General features: G+C 34.5%; 1 protein-coding gene across 1 annotated transcript; it reads right to left on the bottom strand.

Annotated features, from left to right (window-relative positions):
• Nucleotides 1-4817: 4817 nt before the first annotated feature.
• LOC120637389 (zinc finger protein 271-like) lies at nt 4818-17238 on the bottom strand. The gene is made up of 5 exons (XM_039909213.1): nt 17010-17238; nt 16423-16554; nt 14168-14490; nt 8799-8949; nt 4818-5083 (listed from the first exon to the last, which is right to left on the bottom strand). The coding sequence occupies exons 1-5, from the start codon at nt 17236-17238 to the stop codon at nt 4818-4820; spliced, it is 1101 nt and encodes a 366-aa protein (XP_039765147.1).
• Between the last annotated feature and the right edge of the window lie 6983 nt (nt 17239-24221).

Genomic DNA, 24221 nt, shown 5'->3' with positions numbered 1-24221 from the left:
CCACTTATGCACCAGTGCTCTGAGATTTCTTAAAGCTGTAGAAGAAGGTAAACTTTTATCCTTTCCCCAGGGAGATAATTGTCACCTGCCCATGCTAGCCGTGCTGAGGGTGTAAAGAATTTCAGTAAATAAGTACAACATTACAACCCCGCTAAGCTTTTTGAATGTAATTACCTACCTTTCTGTAAGAGCAGGCTATGTAATACGCCATTTTCGAGCGAGTGCAGTGTAAAATTACCCTTATAGCGTTGACATGAGATTTGTTCTCATGCATCGTTGCCACTTAAGTACCTATCTTTTTTGGCGATGGTAAAAATATGCTTCCTCTGGTTCGCTCGTCTCATATGAACAAAGGAGCTTTGCTTAAAAATCAAAACGCCAAATTAGCCTAACGTAACGATAAAAAGTAGTTACTTAAGTCATGAGTTTTAATCCAGCACTTTTAATAAAAAAATAGTTTTTTTTTTATATCAGTCAATCAGAAATAATGATTTGGGAAAGATTGGAAATAAAAATATAATATCACAATAAAATATTTGTATTGAACTGGCCTTATGTAATAAATTACATCTTAAATTCTACAAAAAAAAATGACTTGACGAGACTTTGTACCGCCAAACTGGATACGTAGGTATTATCATTACAAGATTGGTCTTATATTAACACAAAAATTTCGCTTGTTTGTGTCGCATAGCGGTTTTACCGTGCAACTTTAGTACAAGTTGTTACCGTCCTAAGAGCTGGTAAAAAAATCGATATGGTTTTTATACTATGAAAAGAAATGAAAAAAATATGAATTGAAAATCAATATATATATTGATTTTTTTATATTTATTTGTTCACTATGCTACCTTTATGTATCTTATATAATATAACCGTAAAATATCTTCTATCGGGTGTAAGGCTCTCTGAAAATAATGCCTCTATGCGCATCTTAAAAAATATTGACAATATTCTTTATTGCCAATAATATAAACTGTGTGGTCACCGATGCGATGTGAAAGTCAAAGCCACTTTATCCTATCTTAAGTATTTAAAAAAAATTTACGGGCTGTCTTTAATTTTGTGATCGGCGTTACACATATGTACGATCAAAAGTATCCTTTAAAGAGTTCCGTCCTCCATCTCCGGAAATCCCCTTCTGCCGAGTTCAAAAAATGGTAGGTATAAAAATTTTACCGTATGAGATACGGAATCCTTCAACAATTTGTTCATCAGCTCTTGGACGAACAAAGCCTATCTACAATGCATCAATACAGTAATAGCTTAGATAAGTAAGAGATGGTCCGCATATTACTTAGTACTAACATAGCATGAGTTTTTGAAACGAGAGAGGTTTCCATCAAACGGTAGACGGTTAAAAATGTTCTTAAATACGAGTAGTTATATAGAATAATCGTTCATTATTTACCATTTAAAAACTATAAGGAAATCACTAACATCCAAACGATTATTCTAAATTTGGCGCTTTTTTTAAATAAGTTTGCATAGATGGCCGTCTCAAAAACGCTTGCTTTATTATTATTAGTTACAAAAAATACGGTATAGGTAAACAATCATAGCTGTACTCTTTGGTGTTCTAGCCGTTAGTCATTGCACGTGTACTTATATCCAATGTAAAACCTCCATCGTCTTATTAGAACACGTGTGAATCGTGATTGCATTTTGGTACTATACCTTTATAATGTACCTACTTATAAGTAATACATTTATTAGCGTTTCTTTTCTAAATTATCTAATAAACAATAAAACACAATGACCTAGGGTTTGCGAACAGTCTTTAAAAGAAAACAATCAATTCACATAAATTAAATCCTTAGATTAAAACTAGACACAAATGCAAGTCGCTTATGATAAAAACATAATAAAACAGAATTTCGTAGGTAGGTATCTACTTACATCATCTATTTATTAATTCGCGAGTTTGAATAATGAATGGTAACAAACCGAGAATACGTATATGCAGGCACAATTGGTAACAGTTGGTAGCTTTTCTGTTATTAAAGGATGAAATCATTAATTAGAATTACAATACACATAAAAATTCATAAAAAATGCCAATGTTATGTTGTAAGTTTAAAATAAAGTACATACAATAATATATATTATAATTAAATAGATCGTAACTTATAAGTAATCTTACATAAATACTATAGCGTTTTACGACTAAAAACACTTTACTTTGGTTTGTATTGGACTCATTTCATACATGTTATAATATTTTACATAAGGTAGAAACGTTTTAAACTACTTCATATTTTCTTACTGGTGTAGTAGAACAAGACAAGCAGTAAGAAAAAACAGACTATATGTACCCATGATTATTATATATAGTAGTTTTTATAGGTAACATATTCTATAGGTAAGTCTTGTTTAAACTCTTAAAAGTTTACTTAACTCTTAAACTCACCACAGTTATCAAAATCAAAGGAGACACTTAAATATCAGGAAAAGTATTTTATTAAGAGATAATGGAAAGTAACGCCTTCAAAGTAACGCCTGCTTCTGTCCAATATTTATTAACAAAATTTCTTACCTATAATATTATTCACGGCTAAAATTGTTTGAAACAAAACAGAACATAAGGAATGTGATTGGTGATACCTTATGTACTCGTACCTTCGTGTTATAGCTGATCGCACAATATAGCAAGCAACATATTGTATCCATTCAGTTTTTGCTGAAATTACATGCCGTTGAAAACAGTGCTAAAACGTAATATTGTACGACCCGTTCCAATGGGTTAAGTACGACTTTTTTTTATTAGAAATACTTCGATTTCTAGAGAAACTGGGTGTAAATTTAAAAAAAAGTAAATATGGCGACTATGTGGTGATATTCTCCAAAACAAAAATTCCAACAGTGTTCTGCAGTCACGTTTTGCTTTTTTTTTTAAATTACGTATTTGCCATTGAGTTTTGCCGGTCAAAAACCATGCCATTGGAAATGTATGAAAAATATATGTTTTTGGATCAGGATTGGCACCAGGCATGCAACAGCAAGTGGAAACAGCTTTAAGTTTTAGTAATATTTTTAAGGCACTAATCAATTATTCTTAAGGCACTATTTTACTGGTGATTTAAATGCCCATATGGTTCAATGGTTATAAATGGTAAATTGTACTAACATCATTAAATCGACTTGGTTTTAATTTTAACATTTTAATAATAGGAACGTACAGTCATGAAATTAATATAGATTAGTATATCACAAGGTAAGGACGGATCTATAATGATATAACAGCGTTGAAGCTTCCTATCTATTTCCTATGACTTAGCGCAGGTAGTTAGCGCGTAATATTTTTAATGTGACGTAAAAGGCACGTAATACAAATAACGAATAATCCGTATGTAGTCGGTACAAAAATAATCAATATTCGTTACAATTGTGTAAGTAACTCGTTTCTTTGATAATGATAAACTATAACAATCAAAAATTTATTTTTGTGCCATATTTGGCCATAAACAAATTCCGTCACTTAGGTTTTTTTGAGATGAGAATAACATAGATTTTAAGAGTAATATTGCAAGAACTAAAATGCTACAATTTAAGTGCTGGTTTTGTAGGAATAAAACATGGATATAGGGATTAAAATTACAATATGTCATAAAAAAACCTATGCGCACAGCCAGTAGGTAAGCAGAACCGTGTAATAAAATTAACGATTCGATAGTTAGAGTCGGTCAGTGAACCAGTCACTCAGTAGGTAACGGAAACATATAGTTTATCATAGCTTTATTATCCACATATCTAAGAACTTTAGTAGATATAACAAACAGTTCCAAATACAAGCCGTATCATTTACCTACTTATTTCGTGTGTTAACTCAAAAAAGTAATTGTTCGCATCTTTGGCTACATCAATTGAATAGTGAAAACATTAGAAGTCATGGTCGTGTCGACGTAATTCATACTCGTAGAATTAAGGTTATATCGATATATAAATCAACCATTTCCAACGGTTGAAAAAACGTGATATTTTTTTCAAATGTGATATTTTTTTACGTTAAGCTTGAATATAATATTGTTTACGCAGCTTTTAATAGACATAAAGGTTTCCAAAGTTCGAAATTAGAAAAAGGACTGAAAAAGAGGCAGCTAAAGTTTAAAGTGAACAGGTTCGATCGATTGACAATTCTTACAGATTTTTGCGAATATCTCGAAATTGGTGGGTGAACTTGTTGATAATTAAATATTTTAATTAATTATTTATATTAGTAATAATGCTACGGAAAACCGTAGCAGTGCTACTTTAGATATGATATTAAAGACTTTCATGGAAATGGATCTTTTCGTAGAGAATTTGATTTTACCCTCATTATATAAATAAATAAAACCTATTCATCACTGTCATTACGGGGCACAGTTCTCCATTAAGTAAGTTAAGTAAAGAATGACCCCGCATTTAGGCCGTAGTCCACCACGCTTTTCAAGTGCAGATAAGTAGATTTCACATGTTATTGACAATATTTTGGAGAACACTCTTGGCATGCAGGTATAAAGCAAGTAAATATCACTTGCGTTAAACGCACATAACTCAAGTTGCGTCACGGAGATAAAACTCGGTCCCCGCGAAATTGAAGCCGAAGTCCACGAGGCCTGCACTGCTTTTTTCTATTTACCTTAATTACTCAATGGAGTAACATAATATGTATAACTATACCGCAAAAAGTTGGTGAAATCGAAGTTATTGCAAGTAGTGTTTAAAGTATAAGTTAAGCTCTCTAAATTGATGGTTTCTGTCCTTGTCTAATTTTCCCGATCGAAATGTAGGTAATTTTAAATCTTGTGCATTTAATTTAGAATTTAATGCAAAATTTAGTTAGAAATAAGTGGAGCCAACGGCGCTTGTTCTTCACCGAAATACGTATAACGGTGCCGGGGTACGACGGAACAGACGGGTGACTCTACATCAGAATGCTGTGACTCCCTGTGGCGTCGAAGGTCAACTTTTCGTTGGAATGCTTTTTCGCAGAGTCCGCAGGAAAAAGGTTTGTAGCCGGTGTGCTTCCGCATATGCGTGATGAGATTTGAACTTTGGCTGAAAGCTTTGGAGCATACGACGCATTTGTGCGGTTTTTCACCTGTAACAAAATAAATTTGCATAAAATAATGTTTATTACCGGTGATAGTCCAGTGGTTAGGATTTCGGCATAACTTTCGGTGGGCCGAGTTCGGATCCCGAACGCACCTCTTACTTTTCGAAGTTATGCGTGTTGTGTGTAATTAAAATATCACTTGCTTCAACGGTGATGGAAAACATCGTCAGGAAACCTGCATGCCTTAGGACTCCATAATGTTCTGAAAGGCATGTGAAGTTAGCGAAACCGTAACGGGCTAGCATGGTGGACAACGGCCTAAACCTTTCTCATTGTGGAGGGAGACTCGTACCCTGCAGTAGGCCGTTAATGGGTTGATATGATGATGATGATGAATGTTTATTATGGATAATAAACACTTATGCTTTTTATAGTAGTATTCTATTAAAATTTATTATTCTTATTTATTTATATTTAAGTACCAAAATATTAAAGCAAATAGCCGGATCAACATACATATCTACTCAGCTATGTTATTATAGATATGTATAGTCAACTAACCCCAGATCCTGAAACTAGAGTCCTTAAGACGAATTAAACAAGCCTAAACTCGACGGGGTTGTGTTTTTTTGTTACAAAGTTCTTATGATAAAACTACGAAACCCCATAGAATTATGGCCTTCCGGTTCTATCATCAGATCAGCTCTATATCATTTTATTACTATATCACTATACATAATTTGCTTAAAAAAATTAACTTGGTTTGATTAACAGACAGACAGATACCGGCAAAGCTCATACTTAACAAAAGCTTGTTAGAGTACAAAATTGTAGAATACTACCAATTTCTTAGTTATACTGTTCACGTCGTTAGTTAGTTATTAATAACAAGTTTGTAAAACTTAGTGGTAGTTAAGTGTTAGTTTAAAGTTCATATTTAGGCTAGGTTAAGATAATGAAACGTAACCCAATTGCGATGCCACTTATGTGGGGTTAACACATCTTTGAGAGTATTATGAAGAACTATAAAACTATAGGATATTACTAACGATATTTTCTTACACCGTTACAGTAATTAATTTTTAATAAGTGCATACAACATTGAAGTTAAAAGGTGCGTGCCTGGATCGAACTTGGCCCTTCCGAAAGCAAGACCAATCGATAGTCCTAACCACTAAGCTATCACAGCAATATTATATATACATAGATCTATTGTATAGGATTATTCCAAAACTTCACCCTAAGTTGAGGTCTGAATTGTTACAGTAAGCGCCCTTAGTATTGACGTCTCTCCTTCTCCTCCAACTCCTGGCTAGCTACGCACTAGCTTCTACCCGTCTGACGCTGTTAAAGCCTCTTAAGTCGATTATCAGCTACCTAAACAACAACTGAGAATATTTAGAATCTTGTCACTCGGTTGTGGCACGTAAAATGTATTTGTCGCTCGACGTCGCGGGATCATCTGAACCAAGCCTTAAATTTATTTAACGAAAACACCTAATGTAACGGTGTCGTTTATCGTATGAACGGTGGTAATTAAAGCTTGTATAAGGGGCGTACCCACAACTTGTCGTATCACATTACAACTGCTACATTATTTAGCCAGTTTCCACAGCAATTAACTGAACATTATGGAATACAAAGTTTTTCAGATGATTAAGAATTCGAATCAGTTAAAAAAAAAAGAGGTGGAAATGATAAAATAATTGATTCTATACATGCTAGTGTTTAGCATGACTAAACTTAACTAATAAAGGATTCCTTGGTTTCATTCCCAGGTCGGATCAAAAAATAATTGTCTCCATTTGCAAATTGAGAAATTGGCACTGTCCAACTTCGTGCGTTTTAACGCGCGTCGGTGCCGGTGGTATTATAATCACATTTTGATAATGATCTTTATAGCTTAGAGTCAAGACGCAAACCCTCTCTCCTGAAGAAAATGAGAGAGGAAACATTATCAACTATAAAAAAAAGAAAGTTACTAAAATATATGATATTCGCGATATGTTGTCCTTATACCATGTGATAGACATGGTCTCAACAACACATTTTCTAAAGTGTCAACTTGATAAAAATAAACGTCTTTATTTTCATAAAAGAGACCAGCAGCGTTATTTGTTCCACCAACCTACATATAGCGAGAAACGCTTAAAGCGATACAACGATACAAAATAATTTATAGACGAAACAGGATTTACTGCTACTTTTTTGTTTTCGCTGTGACGCGACGCAGGTCTTGAAGGCTGTGCGGCTAATTGCGGGGCGAACTGCATTTTGGAATATTGATGATGGGGCTTTTATCGGGAGGACGAATGCCTTTTAAGGTTACTGTAAATCATTCGGAACTGCCCAGACGTGACGAGACGTCTCGACGGAGACAAATATGTAGGTACGGCCATTGAGTTATATACATAGAAGAGCTATTCCAAACAAAATGTTGTCTACACAACGGGAGCTACGAATTACCCGCAGGGTGTACGCGGTTTGTATTTATTGTACTGTTACACACGTATTAAATGTGTGTTGAACATAACATCCGATTTAAAGTTTTCGAGCGCCCTGTTGCAGCCCTGCATTTGGACGGAGCACAGTTATAGCGATGTTAGCTGTCATCTCTATTTATATAACTCAATGTGTACGTAGTTTTTAGATGCACAATTCTTTTCATGGTTTCTTGAAGTCGAATGTAAAAACGTGTCTTATTCGGCGTTTAATACTGTTTATTTGCTTCATTTATATAAAGATTTTGCATTTAAGGTTGAGGAATTCTGATCACCTTTATTTATCGATAGGTATTGGCTTGTGAATGGAATTGTTCATTACATACCTATATACGAACAAGTTGGAATAACACCGGACTAATTATTATTTATCAGAATTCGTAAGTCGGAAAAATGCAGTGCATATTTTTATAAAACATTTAACTATTTACCGTTTGGGTTCTTATTATTTTTTTATATTCTTTGAAGAGTAGTTTATTTTCATTACTTATTTTGGAGTTAACTTAATACATTTTACTCTGTAAGCTTTGGATCATTATAACTTCTACTAGTAATGTTACATGAGAAATGCGAATGTGTATCTGTTTGTTTATGCGTTTCTCATGTTTGGCCCGACAAAACTCACCGACCTTGATCAAACTTAGCACATAGCTTGCACGTTGAAGATAAGCTAAGCTAGCGAAAGCTCCCGTCTTTATTAGCTATCTATGCACGCCTTCATAGTTTTACGGCTACATAGTTAGAACAACAACATAATACTAGTAGTAGTCTGACTGGACTAGTCATCATCACCCGCAGGATCAACCCATTACTGGCAAATACAAGGCGCGGTTCTCCTCTTAGAATCTCAGACATCTCAGAAGAGGCCGACGCTCTAACCACCAAGCTGTGACCCTTTTTTTTATCAACAGTAGCGAAGTAAAATTATTATACGCTTATCGCTTTTAGCCAGTTTAGACTAAACAAAGCTTAACTTATTTATAACAACATTAGGCAAGTGTGAAACTTGTATAATAGGAGCTAAGTTATGTAGTTTTAGTAAGTTTGTCGGACTGTTATTTTCCGACAAAACTTTGGTAACAATTATACCATATGGAGTGAAATTTACATGATTTATTTTTCTAGGTATACCTATCAACAAAGTTCTTGTAACTGTTATAAAATGAATTTTATAATACTACTTATCAATGATAATTACCGTCATACATGAAAGATGTTTTCGCATATAATGTTAAAATAGAGGCACGACTAAATCTTACCGGTATGTATATAGGTGTGTTTCTTCATGTCAGATTTCTGGTGGAAGCGTTTCCCGCAGTACTGGCACGGGTACGGTCTCGTATCCGAGTGGATGAGCAGGTGAGTTGAAAGCGTGCTGGATCGCTTGAAGCACTTTCCGCATTGTTTGCACTAAACAAAACAAAGCAACGTATAAAACTTGCGCCATAGACCGACTCTCAATTATTGCAATAGATATTATATCTAACGGCAGAGCTTTTTCACTATTTATTGTAAGCTCTTCGCTCGTTCAGTGATGCGATGGCACGGTAAAAAAATAACCACAAGTTCTTAGCTATAATGTAAAAATATTCCTGCACCATGCCTAAGTCTTAGCAAGTAACACCAGTTTATTAAAATTTCAATATTATGTTATGGTGAAATTCGTTCCGCCGTGATGTTCAGTCAGTTTGATTCGCGGTTTTCTTTAACTACTTACTAATAACTTTATTTTTTATCGTATCTTAAAGACTAGCTAAATATCGCAATAGTTTCACGTAAACCAGAGCTAAAAAAATACATTAAGTTAGTTAAAATACCTACCCTCTTAAGAGTAGGTATTATTTCAATAGATTTTATATTTGTATTTATACCTCAGTGGTTTAATTCACTTGTAATAGAAACTTTAATGAATTTCTAAGAAGTACTTTTTCTTTAACGCAAAGGGTAGTTTGCCATCTATATCTAACCGCCTCATAACAGCCTGTATGAAATCAATAAAGTGTAATTAAAATACAACTTTTTTCTGTACAATATCTAATTATGTACAATGGAATTGACAGTACGCGTCCAGTATTCTGACAACCGGCAATAAAGTAATAACAGGGCATTATTACCCCTTTCTACACGTTTCTTTGATTTCTTCGAGCTCTAAAGAAAAGTTTTGATTAAAATAAATTACTTTCTCTAAATAACTATACCTACAATGGTAGGGCCTAACTTTTACACAACCTAATCGTTTGCGTTGCTTAATGGATGTACGATTTTCGTTATGTAAGTTCGTAGTTAGTAAATATCCAATACCTACCATTAATTTAGCGCCCCTTTATAATTGCTATACCACGTTTCTTTACCCGAGGATTGTATGAGAAACCTCTATTCAAAACATCGTCAAACATTTCAAAAGATTTAAATATCTGGTATGCAAACAAATTCTTGCTTCATATTCTACCTACAAACATTAGACAAAGGAATCCTCAGTTAGATTTATTTGATCAGTTGTTTTTACCGTATTCATACTGTGTCGTATTTTACGCATGAATTGTCAGATTGTAAGAGAGAATTATTGTCAATAACTTTAAAACGCTTCATACCTACTAGTAGCTATAAAAAGATGTTTTGAAACAAATATCACTGATTATAAATTTATAAAATAACTGATAAAGAGTAGGTCTAGGTAGCTAGTAGGTACGTTAAAGAAATTTTAATAATCTGAGTTTTCCCTGAAGGTTCCGATTTGAATATTCGATAAAGTAATCCTACAACTACTGAAGTTATTCAGTTTGATTTCTATTTTTTAAGATATTTTTATGTGGCTAATATCTTATAGTAAACATTAAATCCAGCGGTAAAATAGAAATATCGCGCGGAGCTATGATTATTATTTAGCCCTAATATAATAATGTTGACTTTTTCGGCAAACGCCTACCTACTTCAAATTTATACGACAAAAAGTGAATCTGGTTTTATCAAGCTTAATAAATTTAATTCCATCGCACTTTAGCACTTGAGGAATATTGACTAATTTTGCATTTTTTAAATACTTATATTAATAATTTATGGAAATCTAGTTAGGGTGGTGTCGTAGTCAGTTTGCTACGGAACGTTCCAACTAGAGGAATAATCAAAGTATTTTTTATAAAGTTTCCATCACCGAGCTACACCAAAATTATAGGTATAATTGGTGTAGCTCGGTCTCAGAACCCCAGTTCACCTAGTTCCTCATTAAAATATAATATTGATTTGCTATTTGCTTTGTTGCCCAGATTTATTACAAATTAAGATTACTCTTAACTTTGTGTAATGGATTTCGGCAAATGGACGATATAATTTATGAAGTTGAGTCGCGGCTATTAATCGGGTGGTTAGCAGTTAAGTATACTGCGAATGACAATCCAACGAAAATCCGCGTGGAAGCCTGTGACAGTTGGCAGGGCAGCTGCCCGGAGCGGCCCTGCCTCGCGCCTACAAAAACGACTCGCTTTTTTCATCCTCTTTTTATGCCGATGCACTCTCTTATAAACAACACAGGTGCTAGTATGACCATCCACATATGGTTATCGGTTTGTTACTGGTACAGAGGTGATTTTTTACGACAGTCAGAAATTAAAAGGCTGAAGGTGCTCCTTTTTGTTTTATTCTTAAATGTATAGAGCTTCACTTCATTCTTTCAATCTTATGGTAAAAAGAAATGTAGCTTAACAAGATGGAGCGTTAATGACTAAGTACAATACGCCATGCCAAACCATATTCCGACTTAATTATTATTATAGATGGATTCATGGATGCCAGGAGAGTGTGCCAGATCCTAGACTTACGGATTATAAACGACGAATCAAAGCGTTTTACACACTAGCGGCGAAGAACGAATTTGTTTCATCAGCTATGAGCTATGAAATCAGTTATATTTTGTAAAACTGAAGCTACTTAGAGTGAGTACCCTTGTCTCATAACACATTATAATAAGAAGGTAGTCTATGTCTAGGCATTAATTATAGATTCGTATTTAAATTTTTAGGTACCTACATAACATATTATGAAGCGGCGACAGCACAGTGGGTAGGACGGCCGAGTTCGAATCCAAGCACGCACCTTTTTTAAGTTATGTACGTTGCTTTAGCACTTAAAATTCATCTGCTTCAACGGTGAAGGAAAACATCGAGTGGAAACCTGCATGCCTGAGAGTTCTCCATAATGTTCTCAAAGGTGTGTGGAGTCTACCAATCCGTACTGAGCCAGCGTGGTGGACTACGGCCTTATCCCCTTCTCATCGCGTAGGAGACCAGAGCCCTGTAGTGGACCGGAAATTGGTTGACATGATGATGATGAATATATTATGTTTAATACGTTTAAGTAATTGTATATAATTGTAAGTGAATATAATTGTTAGTGTATATAATTGTAAGTGAATAATTGTAGTCTATAGCTGTAGGTAAGACAGACAAAAGTCTGATAAAATCACGTTCAAAAGTAAATTGACTAAATCGAATTTTGCACACCTAGGTAAGTATGACTGACCGAATTCTGATAAAATCGTGTTTTAAAATACGTAACAAACAAAGTTTACACAGTTATCTTACCGTTTTTTTTCGAACGAAAGACAGTTTTTTGACACATTTTCTTAATATGTAAAACTTATAAACACACATACCTATACTTATTTGATATTTTTCATTATTTCTTACATTTTAACGAAGTTTCAGGTGCGTAAAATAGAACTAACATTGTGTCATAATTATTTATTATTACGAAATAAGATCTCACTATAATAAGTATTTATGAGAGCACATTGCCGCCTTGACAATCTGAGTATTATAATTGTACAATTAGAATTGGAGGTTTTTGTCTACTCTGACAAACCAGCATTTGAACTTGGTGATTCTATGCCTCTTCTATGAGAAAAGAAGCGTTTCCCCAGCAATGGAACATTAATTAGTTTGATAATGGTGAAGGTAAACTTCAAAATTACATCGCATTACTAAAACAGAACTCATATGCCGTATTATTTCAAAGAAATCGAAGAGCTTCTAACGCGTTTTAAACGATTTTTTGCCTTGCACACCTTTTCCAACACCGTTAACATATTAGGTTAATACGTCGTATGAAAACGCCCTTAGGTTTAAAAAACTACAAGGAGCTAACGTAAATAAATCGGATTTCTCAGATAATCATTTATTTATAAATAAAGGTACCCAACTTAGTATAATGGAGCCCGAATGCATTTTAAAATATAAAGAGGTTTAAAATAATGAGATATCATTAATTTCTTATAAAATAATTAACTGGTTAGCGTTGTAGTTGGGCTGTATCAAGCATGAAACACGAGTACCTCGGTCGGTGGGCAATTAGGCGGACATCGAAGGCTCGTGCCGGCCACGCGCCTTTTTCCGCTTCTCACTTCCCCCTACAAACTCAATCATTTAACAACCGTATAAATGGAAAGTAATGATGTACGCATCTGTAAAATAACGTAGACCTACTTACTCGTAGTCTTGTTTTTGTTACTAGCTGTTAAACGCGATTTTTATATGCTGGAAACAATATATTTTCCGGTCCACAGTGTGTTCTCATAACATAACCTCATATTTAAAAACTTAAATCTGGCGAAAATTGTGAGAGTTTTTTTTCAGAAGACTATGCCACTTTGGAAATAGTTGATTTAACTCAGTATTCATTCGATACCTTTTTATTATTAATAATAATCATTTAATTAACTTTTCCGACCTTGTGTGAGACCTGGTCATCCGTTATCCGAACAAGCAAGACACGGTTAGTAAAAGATCAACTTTGTTAAAAAAATGGCATTTTGATTAAAGTTGCAGTGGATTTTTGCAATGACGCCAAAAAGAATAAGACAAATTGAAAAAAAAAATGGTGACAAGACCGGACCCGCGCGCCAGTGCCGTAAAATGCGTGCGAAAGACGCGCGACTAGTTTCAATTCAAGCCTACTTATTAAGACAAGGGCAGTTTTTATTCTTGATTTGTAAAAAAAAACGATAAACAGATACAGGTTTGCTATTTAAAGCTAGTCTGAACGGAAACTGTACAGTTATCCTGATCTTGGTAAAGGATGTCGCATGTTTAGAGCATGTATTAACTATTAGCTTGCTTCGATGTCGCACAGTAAAAGTTACAGTTATTATTCCTTATACATTGAAGGCCACCTTTTTATTTTCTAGCGGACAAGTTTAATTTTTATTGTGAGCTGGTACGTCCGATATAATATCAGATGAAGCAAGTTGGGAAAACACCATGTCCTTAATCTATCCATCTTAGTTTTTTTTTTTGTTTAAACACACACGGTAATCTGTGGAAATAACAGTCAGATTTGAAAATTATGTTTTGCATTTGATGAGTGATGTGATTGAGCTCAATTCTTGAAAAAGGGGTTTATAGGCTATTTTACCATCACGCTATACTAAGATAAAAAGTCGAAAGAATGCCAAGTGAAACCGAAGAGCACGGGCGGGTAGTGCGATCCGGTAGTATCGGATGAATTTTTGTGTACTATATCAGTAAGTTATAAAAGATTTTATTTTTTTTAAATTAATTATTTCTAATTATTGAAGTGTTTAAGTATGACGACTACTTCTGACGAAAATTATGATGAAATGTTTTAACATACATACCTGAAATGATTTTTCATTTTTATTTTCATTCTTGAGTAGAAGTGAAAAGCTGATGTCAGCTTGCGGCGGTGGTGGTAGGTAGGTGTTGAAGGATGGTTCGGAAGGGCAGCGTCTGGGCTCTGCACTTGAGAGCCTGTCGTCATCGGGGCTGCTACGGCATCTTTTGACGAGTTCAAGGGGAGCGTCGAGATCTTCGCGATCCTCCCAACGTGATGCTGGCGATTCTCTTTCTGTTTCTATTTGCTCGCGTTCGCATGCACTACCCGGCGACCAAATCTGCCTATTCTTCGTTGACAAGTTTAATGGTAACTCTTCTTCGTCATCTATGAATAAATATACACTTTTTAATAAACAGGATCTTATACGTTCAGATTGGTTACTTAACAGTGTTTATAGATAAACTAGTAGAAGTTTATTTAATATTTTTTTTTTAGTATGATGTTCGATATTAATCATATTTTAACATTTAGTAGCGTTACTTTAATAGTTGAAATATTATTGCGAAAGTAACTAGATATTAGGGGATTTATGTTTTAATAAATACGTCACTATGATATCGATTTTGAAAGAAAAGTTAGTCGGTATTTAAAATAGTAAAGTTAAACAAGTCTACAAAGATTTTTCGGTGAAAACTATATTTAAAAAATTTCTATTTTTTTAATTTTTAAAATATGGAAATAAGTGATTGGGGTCTATTGCAAATTAGTGTATTATGATTGCTTTGACATTCTTCAGAAAGGTTAAATAGGTTAGGTTTTTCAGAGGTGAAATAGGGTAGGTTGTAGGTCACATCGGACGTTTCGCATTTGTTAAAGACAGCACAGGTGCATCTGAATGTGTGCGTCATTGTCTGCTGCAACAATAAACATTTTGCATATATTTAACTCGAGTAAATCTTTTTCTTAAATGCAGAAAAATTCACCTGTGTCAATATTGTAACTTTTTTTTAAATAAAGTTTGAGATTAATATTAAATTATTAATTTTACGTACTAGCAATTCTATGAGTATAAAATGTAGTTTCTCTATAAGTTTAAAATGAAATGTATTTTATACACGATTTTATAATCGCTAGAAGAAAACATGTTTAAACGTATTTGTAAGGAAAGACGTAATGGATGATTCGAAGTGTTTTTTTACTCACCTTCGATTTCTTTTGCTTTGCAATTTCTCTTATTTCGTCTGTTATTTTATTAGTGACACTGGTTTTGTTAAATTAATTAAATAACTAGAAAAAATAGCTTCTAGCATTTAACTGAGTTAATTTTACTTCTCATAAAGCATAACGTGTAATCTAATAGGTTGATAGAGAAAATTAAGTAGGTACCTAGCTTCCTTTTCGAATCTAGGTCTTTAAGTGTTTTTTATCATTGATTCACGGCCGCAACCGGTATGAATGCGGATAAGCAGTAATTTGAATACTTAAAAAAATTCAACACGACGATGAAGTGTACGTAGGTACTCGCTTTTCCTTAGCGAGTTGAAAACATTTAAAAGACTCCGGTTGTGGAGGTAAACGACATGTAAACTGCGGCATATCAGCAGTTGGAGGCATAAGCCACAACTTACATTGATAGCTATTCTAATGAGGAACGCACTCGAGAAGGCTTGTAAGGAGGCCGAGGCAAACATATGTTTTATCAAACGACCCAAAAATCATTAGGAATATTAATTTTTAAATCTCTAGCGGCTATTTCTAATTGTTTTCGGGATCTTGTTTAGATATTAGTTGAAAAAATGTATAAAAGTATATCTTGAAACAATTTACGGCAAATATTAGGGTACTGAAATTAGTAATCATAGATCGTGATCTTTAACCTCGAAGTTAATGTAACTTCAAGGTATCTAATTATGTTACCAGAATACCGTGATACCTACCGGTGATCCTAGAGCGGGCAGTTACCTTGGCCAACGAATTAGTTTGGCCATCCAAAGGGGCAATGCTGCCAGCATCTTAGGAACTGTGCCTCGCTGCGGTGGTTTCGAGGACGTTTTAGATTTTATTTAGTTTTTAAATAGTTTATTTTAGGTTATAGTTATGTATTAATAAAAATTATATTTTAGAGATAATCAAATAAATATTTATTCTGTTATTAGAATACAAAGTATATTTGTACAAAATTTTATAAATCTCACATGAACGCTTCCCGCGTGCTTTTCATGGATAAAAAGTATCCAGGATCAGTTAAGTGGTTGAGACGAACATAACATATAAATAGACACACATAATATAATATAATCATGGATGAATTCTTACCGTCTCTGGGCGGGGTATGTCTTGCGTGATCACTAGGCGCAAAATGTGGTGTATGTGGCAGCAACAACGGCCATACTCCAGCGCCACCGTACAGAGCTCCAAGACCACTGCAGTACATCAAAGCTCCAAGTTCTGCACAAAATTATTATATTTACTTAATATAACAAACATGTATAAATCACGAAAAGGAGGCCTCGGAGTATAGAAGCATCACCACATACCATGTCATAAATTATATCAGCAGAAGTTATCTGTGTAACAGGTTCCGAAGCAAATTTTATTAATCTATTTAAAATTCTCACCGCCCTAGAATTTCGTTTTAAAATTATGAACGCTCTTATTAGAAATAGTTTGATACAACAAAATGGGATAAACTTCGCACGTATATTTTATCAAATCGATTCAAATTTATCCAACTTGCGAGATCTGTTTTTCCTGATTCTTACAACCTTAGGTACCAAACCTTTAAAAAAAGATTCAAACGTCTTCCTCTTCGAGACAAGCGCTTATTAGATGAGATTTTTACTTGTTTATCAAGAATTTATATCGAGGCGAGATTATACGTAAACGTAAATGAGAGTACTTGCCTGTAGCCCTGGCGTACTGCTTGAGAGCACGCCCTGCAATCTCAATGTCTCCAAGTTGCAAGAGGTCCAAACGTTGCTGTGCAAGAGAGTCCGGAGACTGGGGAGGAGAGCGGGGAGAAGTAGGTGTGTGAGGAGAAATGCTTCTCTCTGGCGAGGGAAACCGCTGTCCGTGGGGCGATGTCGCCTGAAAGTGCTCCGCGAGACGCGACAAGAGCACATGGCGAGACATCCTGTAAAAAATCCAAAATATATTCCAATTCCTTTCTATTAAACTATCACAGAAATGCCGGCCAAGTGCGGAAGTCAGACTCACGCGCCAAGAGTTCCGTAGCTTGGAAGAAAGGCATAAATATCATATAAAAGAAATATCCTTGATAAAAGATTATTGCTGATTTCTAAGGAGAACTGGGCCTTGCAAGCTGCGGTATTAAACTACCAGTGTTTATTTCACATTTTAGATGCCCTTTAGTAGGATATATGTAATTCATTTATCATCATCATTTCATGTGGTGCCCCTTTGACCTAAGATTACTTGACTGAACTTTACTTTAAAACATCTACCCCTTTTAGGTCTTACCAGGAAATAAGTGTTCATCCCCGAGCCTCGGAGAGCAAATTAAACCATGCCTCGGTCGCAGTTGTTATCACTAATCATGTAAAAATAACCGTACAGCCCGCCACCTTGAATTGGTGCAGTGTGAATGAACTAAGCTACCACTTTTCTATAAGAGATCTTGCAGAGAGGGCTGAACCCAACTTTGGGTTATTAAGATAGTAAAGATAGAAGTACCTACTGTTATGTAAAAAAAATATGTTCCGTTTTCATTATGTTAGTGGTTAAAATATTATTAGCTTTAGGTCGTGTCTATAAATAATTACAATAAGGTGATCACTTTAAAAAAAACAACGTTATCATAGTTGTTCCGTGACTATCGCCATTAGCGACTATTTGTTGACAGCTCTCGCCCTGATTAATCCAAGCGACGTGTGTTGACGGCGAATCGTATTAAAAGCTCAATCAAGTAAATGTAGAATCAGAATAATGAAAGTGGACGTCACCCGCTGCGTACGCGCATTAATAATTCACCGCGATATACATATCGGACTAAAACAATCTTCATTACACTAAAACACTTTTGTTTTGATAGAACGACTACGAATCCACAGCTAACAAATGCCTGGAAAGCGTTCACTTTCCTTTCATTACTTAATTCGACCAAATCAAATATAGGTTGATTGCGATGTTCCAAATGAATTGCTCAATTTTGTAATCAAACGTATTAGGGGCAGGGGTGATAACAATCTAAGGGCACCTGTTACAAACGTTTGTCATAAAGATAATATCATAGTTCCCGATTTTTGCCTCTAACGTGTACCCACGAATACGATGTGCCAGTGCGATTCGTATCTTTGTAATACAAACAGGTGAATGCAATTGATTCCAGCTATTACGTGTAATTGGCCTACTAGTTGTCTTGTACGCGAGGGTTGTATTGTGTCGCAATTTCTTATTTCAATAAAGTAAGACTTCATTAGCCCGCAAGTGGCAATTACTGGCTAGCAATTGTGGTCGCTAATTTTTCATTCGCATGCATTGATAGTGGGAAACGGAGCAAGTGTTAGCATAAGAAAATCAATCATAGGGCTTCGTTATTAGCTGACTCTTATAGATTTATATTACTGACCTTAATATTATTAATTTAATAGATTAGCGCTTGAATATGATGTTATCTTATGTTATATGATGAGGCAGAAATAAATGCCATTTTCTGCGGGACAACCAAACTGTTAACTACGAACAAGAAGGACACGAAGCAGAATTAGAAGGAATAAGAACTTGCTTTCTGGACACCTTTAAGAAATTAGATATGCAAAATCATTAATAACTTTTTTATAAACCTATGTAGGTAAAAACAGAGATCAGAACCACGGAAATTTCTTTTCTTTTTCATAAAATAAATGGGAACAAAAATGTATAAATTGAGTTCCAATTAAATTATTTTTGCCAAGGCATAGAAAAATAAATACCTATACATTAAATTAATTGTCCACTTTATCCATAAGCTGAAGATTATTGGACAACGTGAATAGGTCCTTAAGATAATAATTTGTTTTTGGAATAATAGAATCATGTACTATAACGATGTGTAGGTACTGAACTTAATTGTTCTTGTGTACCTACGTGAAGCCTCCGTTTTGTTTTAACTTGAAAATTTGCATTAACTTGTTTTAACCATAATTGATAATGTTCCAATCGACATACAAAATATTTTTTAATAATATGTACCTACGTCTACAGTGTTAATTTTTTAAATGGCGTATGTTAAAGTAAGATTTGTTGGTTGCCGCAGGGCACTGAATTGCTTCTAAACTCTTACCCTACCTAACACATATCAACCTATTACCGGTCCACTATGGGGCACGGGTCTTTCTACATTGAGAAGGGGCTAAGACCGTAGTCAACCACATTGGCCCAGTGCAGATTGGTCGACAAGCAAACGATTATGTGACGGGAAAAACGTTTTTACCTCATCTTCTTATATTTTCTCAACCTAAGCATATTACCAACTGCTCGGCACAGGCCTCGGAAAAGCTTACACCCCTCACGCTGCGCAAAGGATGGTTGAAAGGTTTTAACGAATACTACAACGTGTAAGAGATAAATACTGGGGCCCACAGCTTAGCATGCCCGTATAGGCTGGATAACGCCAATTTCCGAACGCCGTGATACAGTACATTATTTTGTATAAAATTGCAAGTTGATTATCTGACGTTAAACAAAAAGATATGTGGTACATAAGTGAAATGAACAAATCAATGAGATAATAATAAAGTCTGACAAAACAGACTTTATTGTTTTCATTAAGAACCTTCTCGTCTAAACTTTGCTAATATTTGATTGAAGTTTTAGACACGCGAATTCCATAATTGATTTTTTATGTACTTAGATAGCAACATAATATGAATATACAATACAATGACATAAAGAAACATATCAAATGATGGAATAATATATAAACCCTCCAACTAAAAACAAAACTTTAGATAGGGGTAGAGCTACAACAATAGCTCATGGGGATGTCAATCAGGTTTATAAACCTATGTAGTTTTAAGTCCAGCTCCCTATCCTCCAAAAGTTTACTGAGAAATATACAAAAATTCATTTATTTAAAATTATACTTGAATATATATAAACTTATTTAGTTTTCTATGAATAGATAGAACCCAGCAAAACTTAAAAACTAATTCTAACTATAAAATAAAAGAACTATGACAGTGATCCATTCTAATAAGAATATCCTAAGCGCACAATTGTTATTAAAATAATTTAATTTCTGAACGGCAACAAAACAAATCCTGGGTTTACTGAGGGTTTTACTTTACATGAAGCACTACAATCCACATTTCATAAAAAAACAATTACAAAATAAAATACATCACTTTACACACAAGATGAATATCTAGTTTACTAGATTAAAAAAAAAATGGTAAACTAAGGTTTCTACTAGCCATTTAACCATTAATTCTTTAACTAAAACCATGTCCAACCTTAAAATGCAAAAGCGGTTGCGGCGGCAAGCAAAGACTTTTGCCAATAGAAAATGCACTCAAATGGTAAAAATGTAGTAGTTACAGTTTACATTCTTATCGAATTGGGAATACTCAATAACTAATACTCAATAAGTTTAAAAACAAGTTCATACAAGATATAATAGCCTTTGCTGAAATTATCCTACTTCTTATAAATAAAGTTTGCTCTGCTTCAATAATTGTAAATATTAACGATATTAACAAAAATGTAAGCTTAACACAGTATAAGGAAAGCTTTACTTTAACTACTACTTTGAATAATCTTCATTACCAGCCTTATTAATGCTAAATTGTTAGGCACAGGCTTCCTTTTTCATAGGAGAAAGTGATATAGAGCTTAAATCCTCAAGACTCCATACTCCACACTTATCCAATGCAGGTTGGAGGGCTCAACAATAGACAATGCAAAAATGATTCGATTTCTAAAACAAAGTTAGAAAAATATTCTGTGGGCGGACTTACCTAGGGCGCGAAATTTAACACTAGGGCGTTCCACAAAACCACTGCTGAAATTCACAGAATCTGTTGTTTCTTAAATCTCTACATTAGAAATCTGTACTCAAGAGATTTGTAAACATTTTTCTAAATCAATATATAAGATTTGACGAGCAGTTGAAAATAACATAAGGGTATCGCGAAGGCTCTACGGGTCGGAGCGTTACACGATGCTTCGTGCTCGGCGCCTGGCACCTGACTGAAATAAGGCTCGCGCGCCCCGACCTACCCGACTCATCCACAGTAACGTTTTTTTTTCATAACTTACAAAAAAGAGCAGGTCGCGCGGAGGCTGCGCAATAAAGAAATGATTTGATGAAACAGTCATATGACAGGTGGCTCGCGTCACATTCTTGAACACCGAATAATTACCGCTTGCGCCTTCGCTATGCATAGACGGAGCTGAAAAATGGCTTTGAGGGATTAATGTTTGCAAATAAGCGGTTCTCTGTGGACGTTAATGCTACCTCGTTTGGAATCGCAACTGTCGTACATAATCGTTTTGGATTTACTGGCGTGCAACTTGATGTTAAGACAAATATAATATTTCCAGGCGTACCTAAGTAATAAGCAAAAAATTACTCTGCACTTTACTTATTTACCTATAGTGTGAAGTTTAAGTTGTAAGAAATAATGATTTAGGGTAACTTTCAGAAACTTTTAGTAGATATTATACTTTGATAAAAATAGTGACAGACACTATTAATTCTTAACGTATTATAAAATGTAGAATTTTAAAGTATACAAACGGAATTTGATTGAGTTTAGACAAAATCAGAGCACGTGATGATGTTCAGATGTGCCGGCGAGCGTTCGGCGCCCCGCCCACCTAGCGCATTGGTTGCGATGTAGAGCTGGGCGGAGTTTAAATTAGATGCAGAATTAGAAACATTTTCTTAAAACGCTTATTTTTTAAACAAAGTGTTTCAAACAGCTTTCGTTATAAACAGATTACAGCTACCTTATCAATCTAGAGATCTGCCTTTTTGCTCCATACTAATAAATAAATAAATAAATAAATAAATATACTACGACGATACACACATCGCCATCTAGCCCCAAAGTAAGCGTAGCTTGTGTTATGGGTACTGAGATAGCTGATAATTATTTTTTTATGAATATAATACACATAAATACTTATAATATACAGATAAACACCCAGACAATGAAAAACATTCATGTACACACAAACACTCTCCAGTTGTGGGAATCGAACCCACGGCCTTGGACTCAGAAAGCACGGTCGCTGCCCACTGCGCCACTCGGCCGTCAAAATACTTTAATAAAATACTTAATACACAGATCCTATTTCATCTTTTAAGGTTCTACAGGTTTATGTTATTAGTCTATCGTTACAAAAAATGTAATACTTATATGTTTATTATAAATATAAGCGTTGATTTTTTTTGTCTCGTGTCTTAGAAAATTTTACTCGAGTTCGTTTCATGCACCTGTACATATATGTCGTATACAGAAAAAAATAGAAGTTTCCGCCCGCATTTTCTTTAACGTGGAACTTATTATAAACTTAAAAATTTAAATATTGACATGGGAAAATATATCGTTCACGTTAAAATATATCCTGGTACGACATCGCATTTATTAGTGACTCACTTCATTCTAATCCGTTTCTTACACTTTTGTTTATTTATGGTATGGAAAAGTGACGTTTGACATCAGTGATTGCAAGATTTACGCCTGTCGCGAGATACGTAATCACCCTACCGGTCTCCTTCCACAATGAGAAGGGGTTATGTCTGTAGTCCACCACGCTGGCCCAGTGCGGATTGGTAGACTCAACGCGCCTTTGTGAACATTATGGAGGACTCTCAGGCATGCAGGTTTCCTCACGATGTTTTCCTTCGCCGTTGAAGCAAGTGATATTTGAATTACACTCATTGGTTAACATCTATTAGTAAATAATTCTGAAGGCCCACTACAACACTGATTGCCGGGAAAGCGAAGATTTCCAAAAACCTTTCAAAACAGTTTTGATCAAAATAATATTTCTAGACATAACACTCACCACATTCATACCACAAGATACGGTGTATGTATCTTTAACACCTAAGCCTGGTCAGTTTTAGGTTTCTGTTAACAAACATTCAATTGATATTTGTGGTTTACTGCTTTAACGATATTTTACAGTCGATTAACCCCTTGTAGCAATCACGGGAAATTTAATTAAGCGGCTAATCTGCTTTGATACGAAGTGTTTTGTTACCGGCTGGAAATGTATGGTTTCAGGGGAAGTGCTTCAGTTTGTGTGGAGGGGTGTGTTAGGGGGATTGCGTTCCATATTCAGAATTATGCTAAGGTGGGTCGTTAGAAAATAATATGTACTAAATACATAGGAGTATGATTTGATTGTTAACTACTGAGCTTCATCTCTCGCGAAATATATTGAAATAAGTATACAGTGCAGAGTGTAACAGGTTTTCGTAAATAAATAAACGTACTCATAAAATCAATCTCACATGAATACATTTTTATCTTCTGTAAAATTATATAAATTATGTTTAATTCATAATTAAATAATAGATGCAGGTGAAATCGAGTAGCATATAGACAATTTATTTAAAAGTTCTTACCTTCTTTTATAGACGCATTTAATGTGAAATAGGCAATAAATACATAGATCTGTAAGCAGCATAGCGACAGAAAATAACCAAAGTAAGAAAAACTAAATTATAAAAATATAATTGAATATGACTCATACTTGCATATGCCGTACCTAAGAAAAGGTTTTCTCTTACATTAATCATGAATATATGGATATTTTACTGAACCTACTGATTAATATTACCTACGAAATATATTTTACATTTTCATGCAATAATAAGAGAAGCAAATGCGTATTTACGTATATACGAGTATATCTAGTTTACACAAATAATCAAATTAACGGCGGAATCAGATGTAATTTTTGCGAAAATCCATGTTCTGAACTAAGATCGCATTTTAATGTACTTGCAAGCTGAATCACGTTTTACATATACACCTGTCGATATCACACATCAATAGTTTGATTACTTACACTTGAATAAACAAACACCAAAGTAATCCACACCTTCATGTAAATCATTAACCGTTCTACATGTGACTTAAAAAAAGTACGGTTTACTT

This window comes from Pararge aegeria, chromosome 3, assembly GCF_905163445.1.
Source record: "Pararge aegeria chromosome 3, ilParAegt1.1, whole genome shotgun sequence".
NCBI lineage: Eukaryota > Metazoa > Arthropoda > Insecta > Lepidoptera > Nymphalidae > Pararge > Pararge aegeria.
The sequence above is the reverse complement of the archived record's forward strand: the minus strand, read 5'-3'. Positions and strand labels throughout refer to the sequence as shown.

What these genes read in the sequence shown, in the direction of transcription:
- LOC120637389 (XM_039909213.1), bottom strand. Translation starts at nt 17,238, where the DNA reads ATGTCTCGCCATGTGCTCTTGTCGCGTCTCGCGGAGCACTTTCAGGCG. An exon ending in GCAGTACGCCAGGGCTACAG is followed by an intron (nt 16,555 to 17,009) that starts GCAAGTACTCTC and finishes AATTTTGTGCAG; the next exon opens with AACTTGGAGCTTTGATGTAC. An exon ending in ACATACCCCGCCCAGAGACG is followed by an intron (nt 14,491 to 16,422) that starts GTAAGAATTCAT and finishes ATTTATTCATAG; the next exon opens with ATGACGAAGAAGAGTTACCA.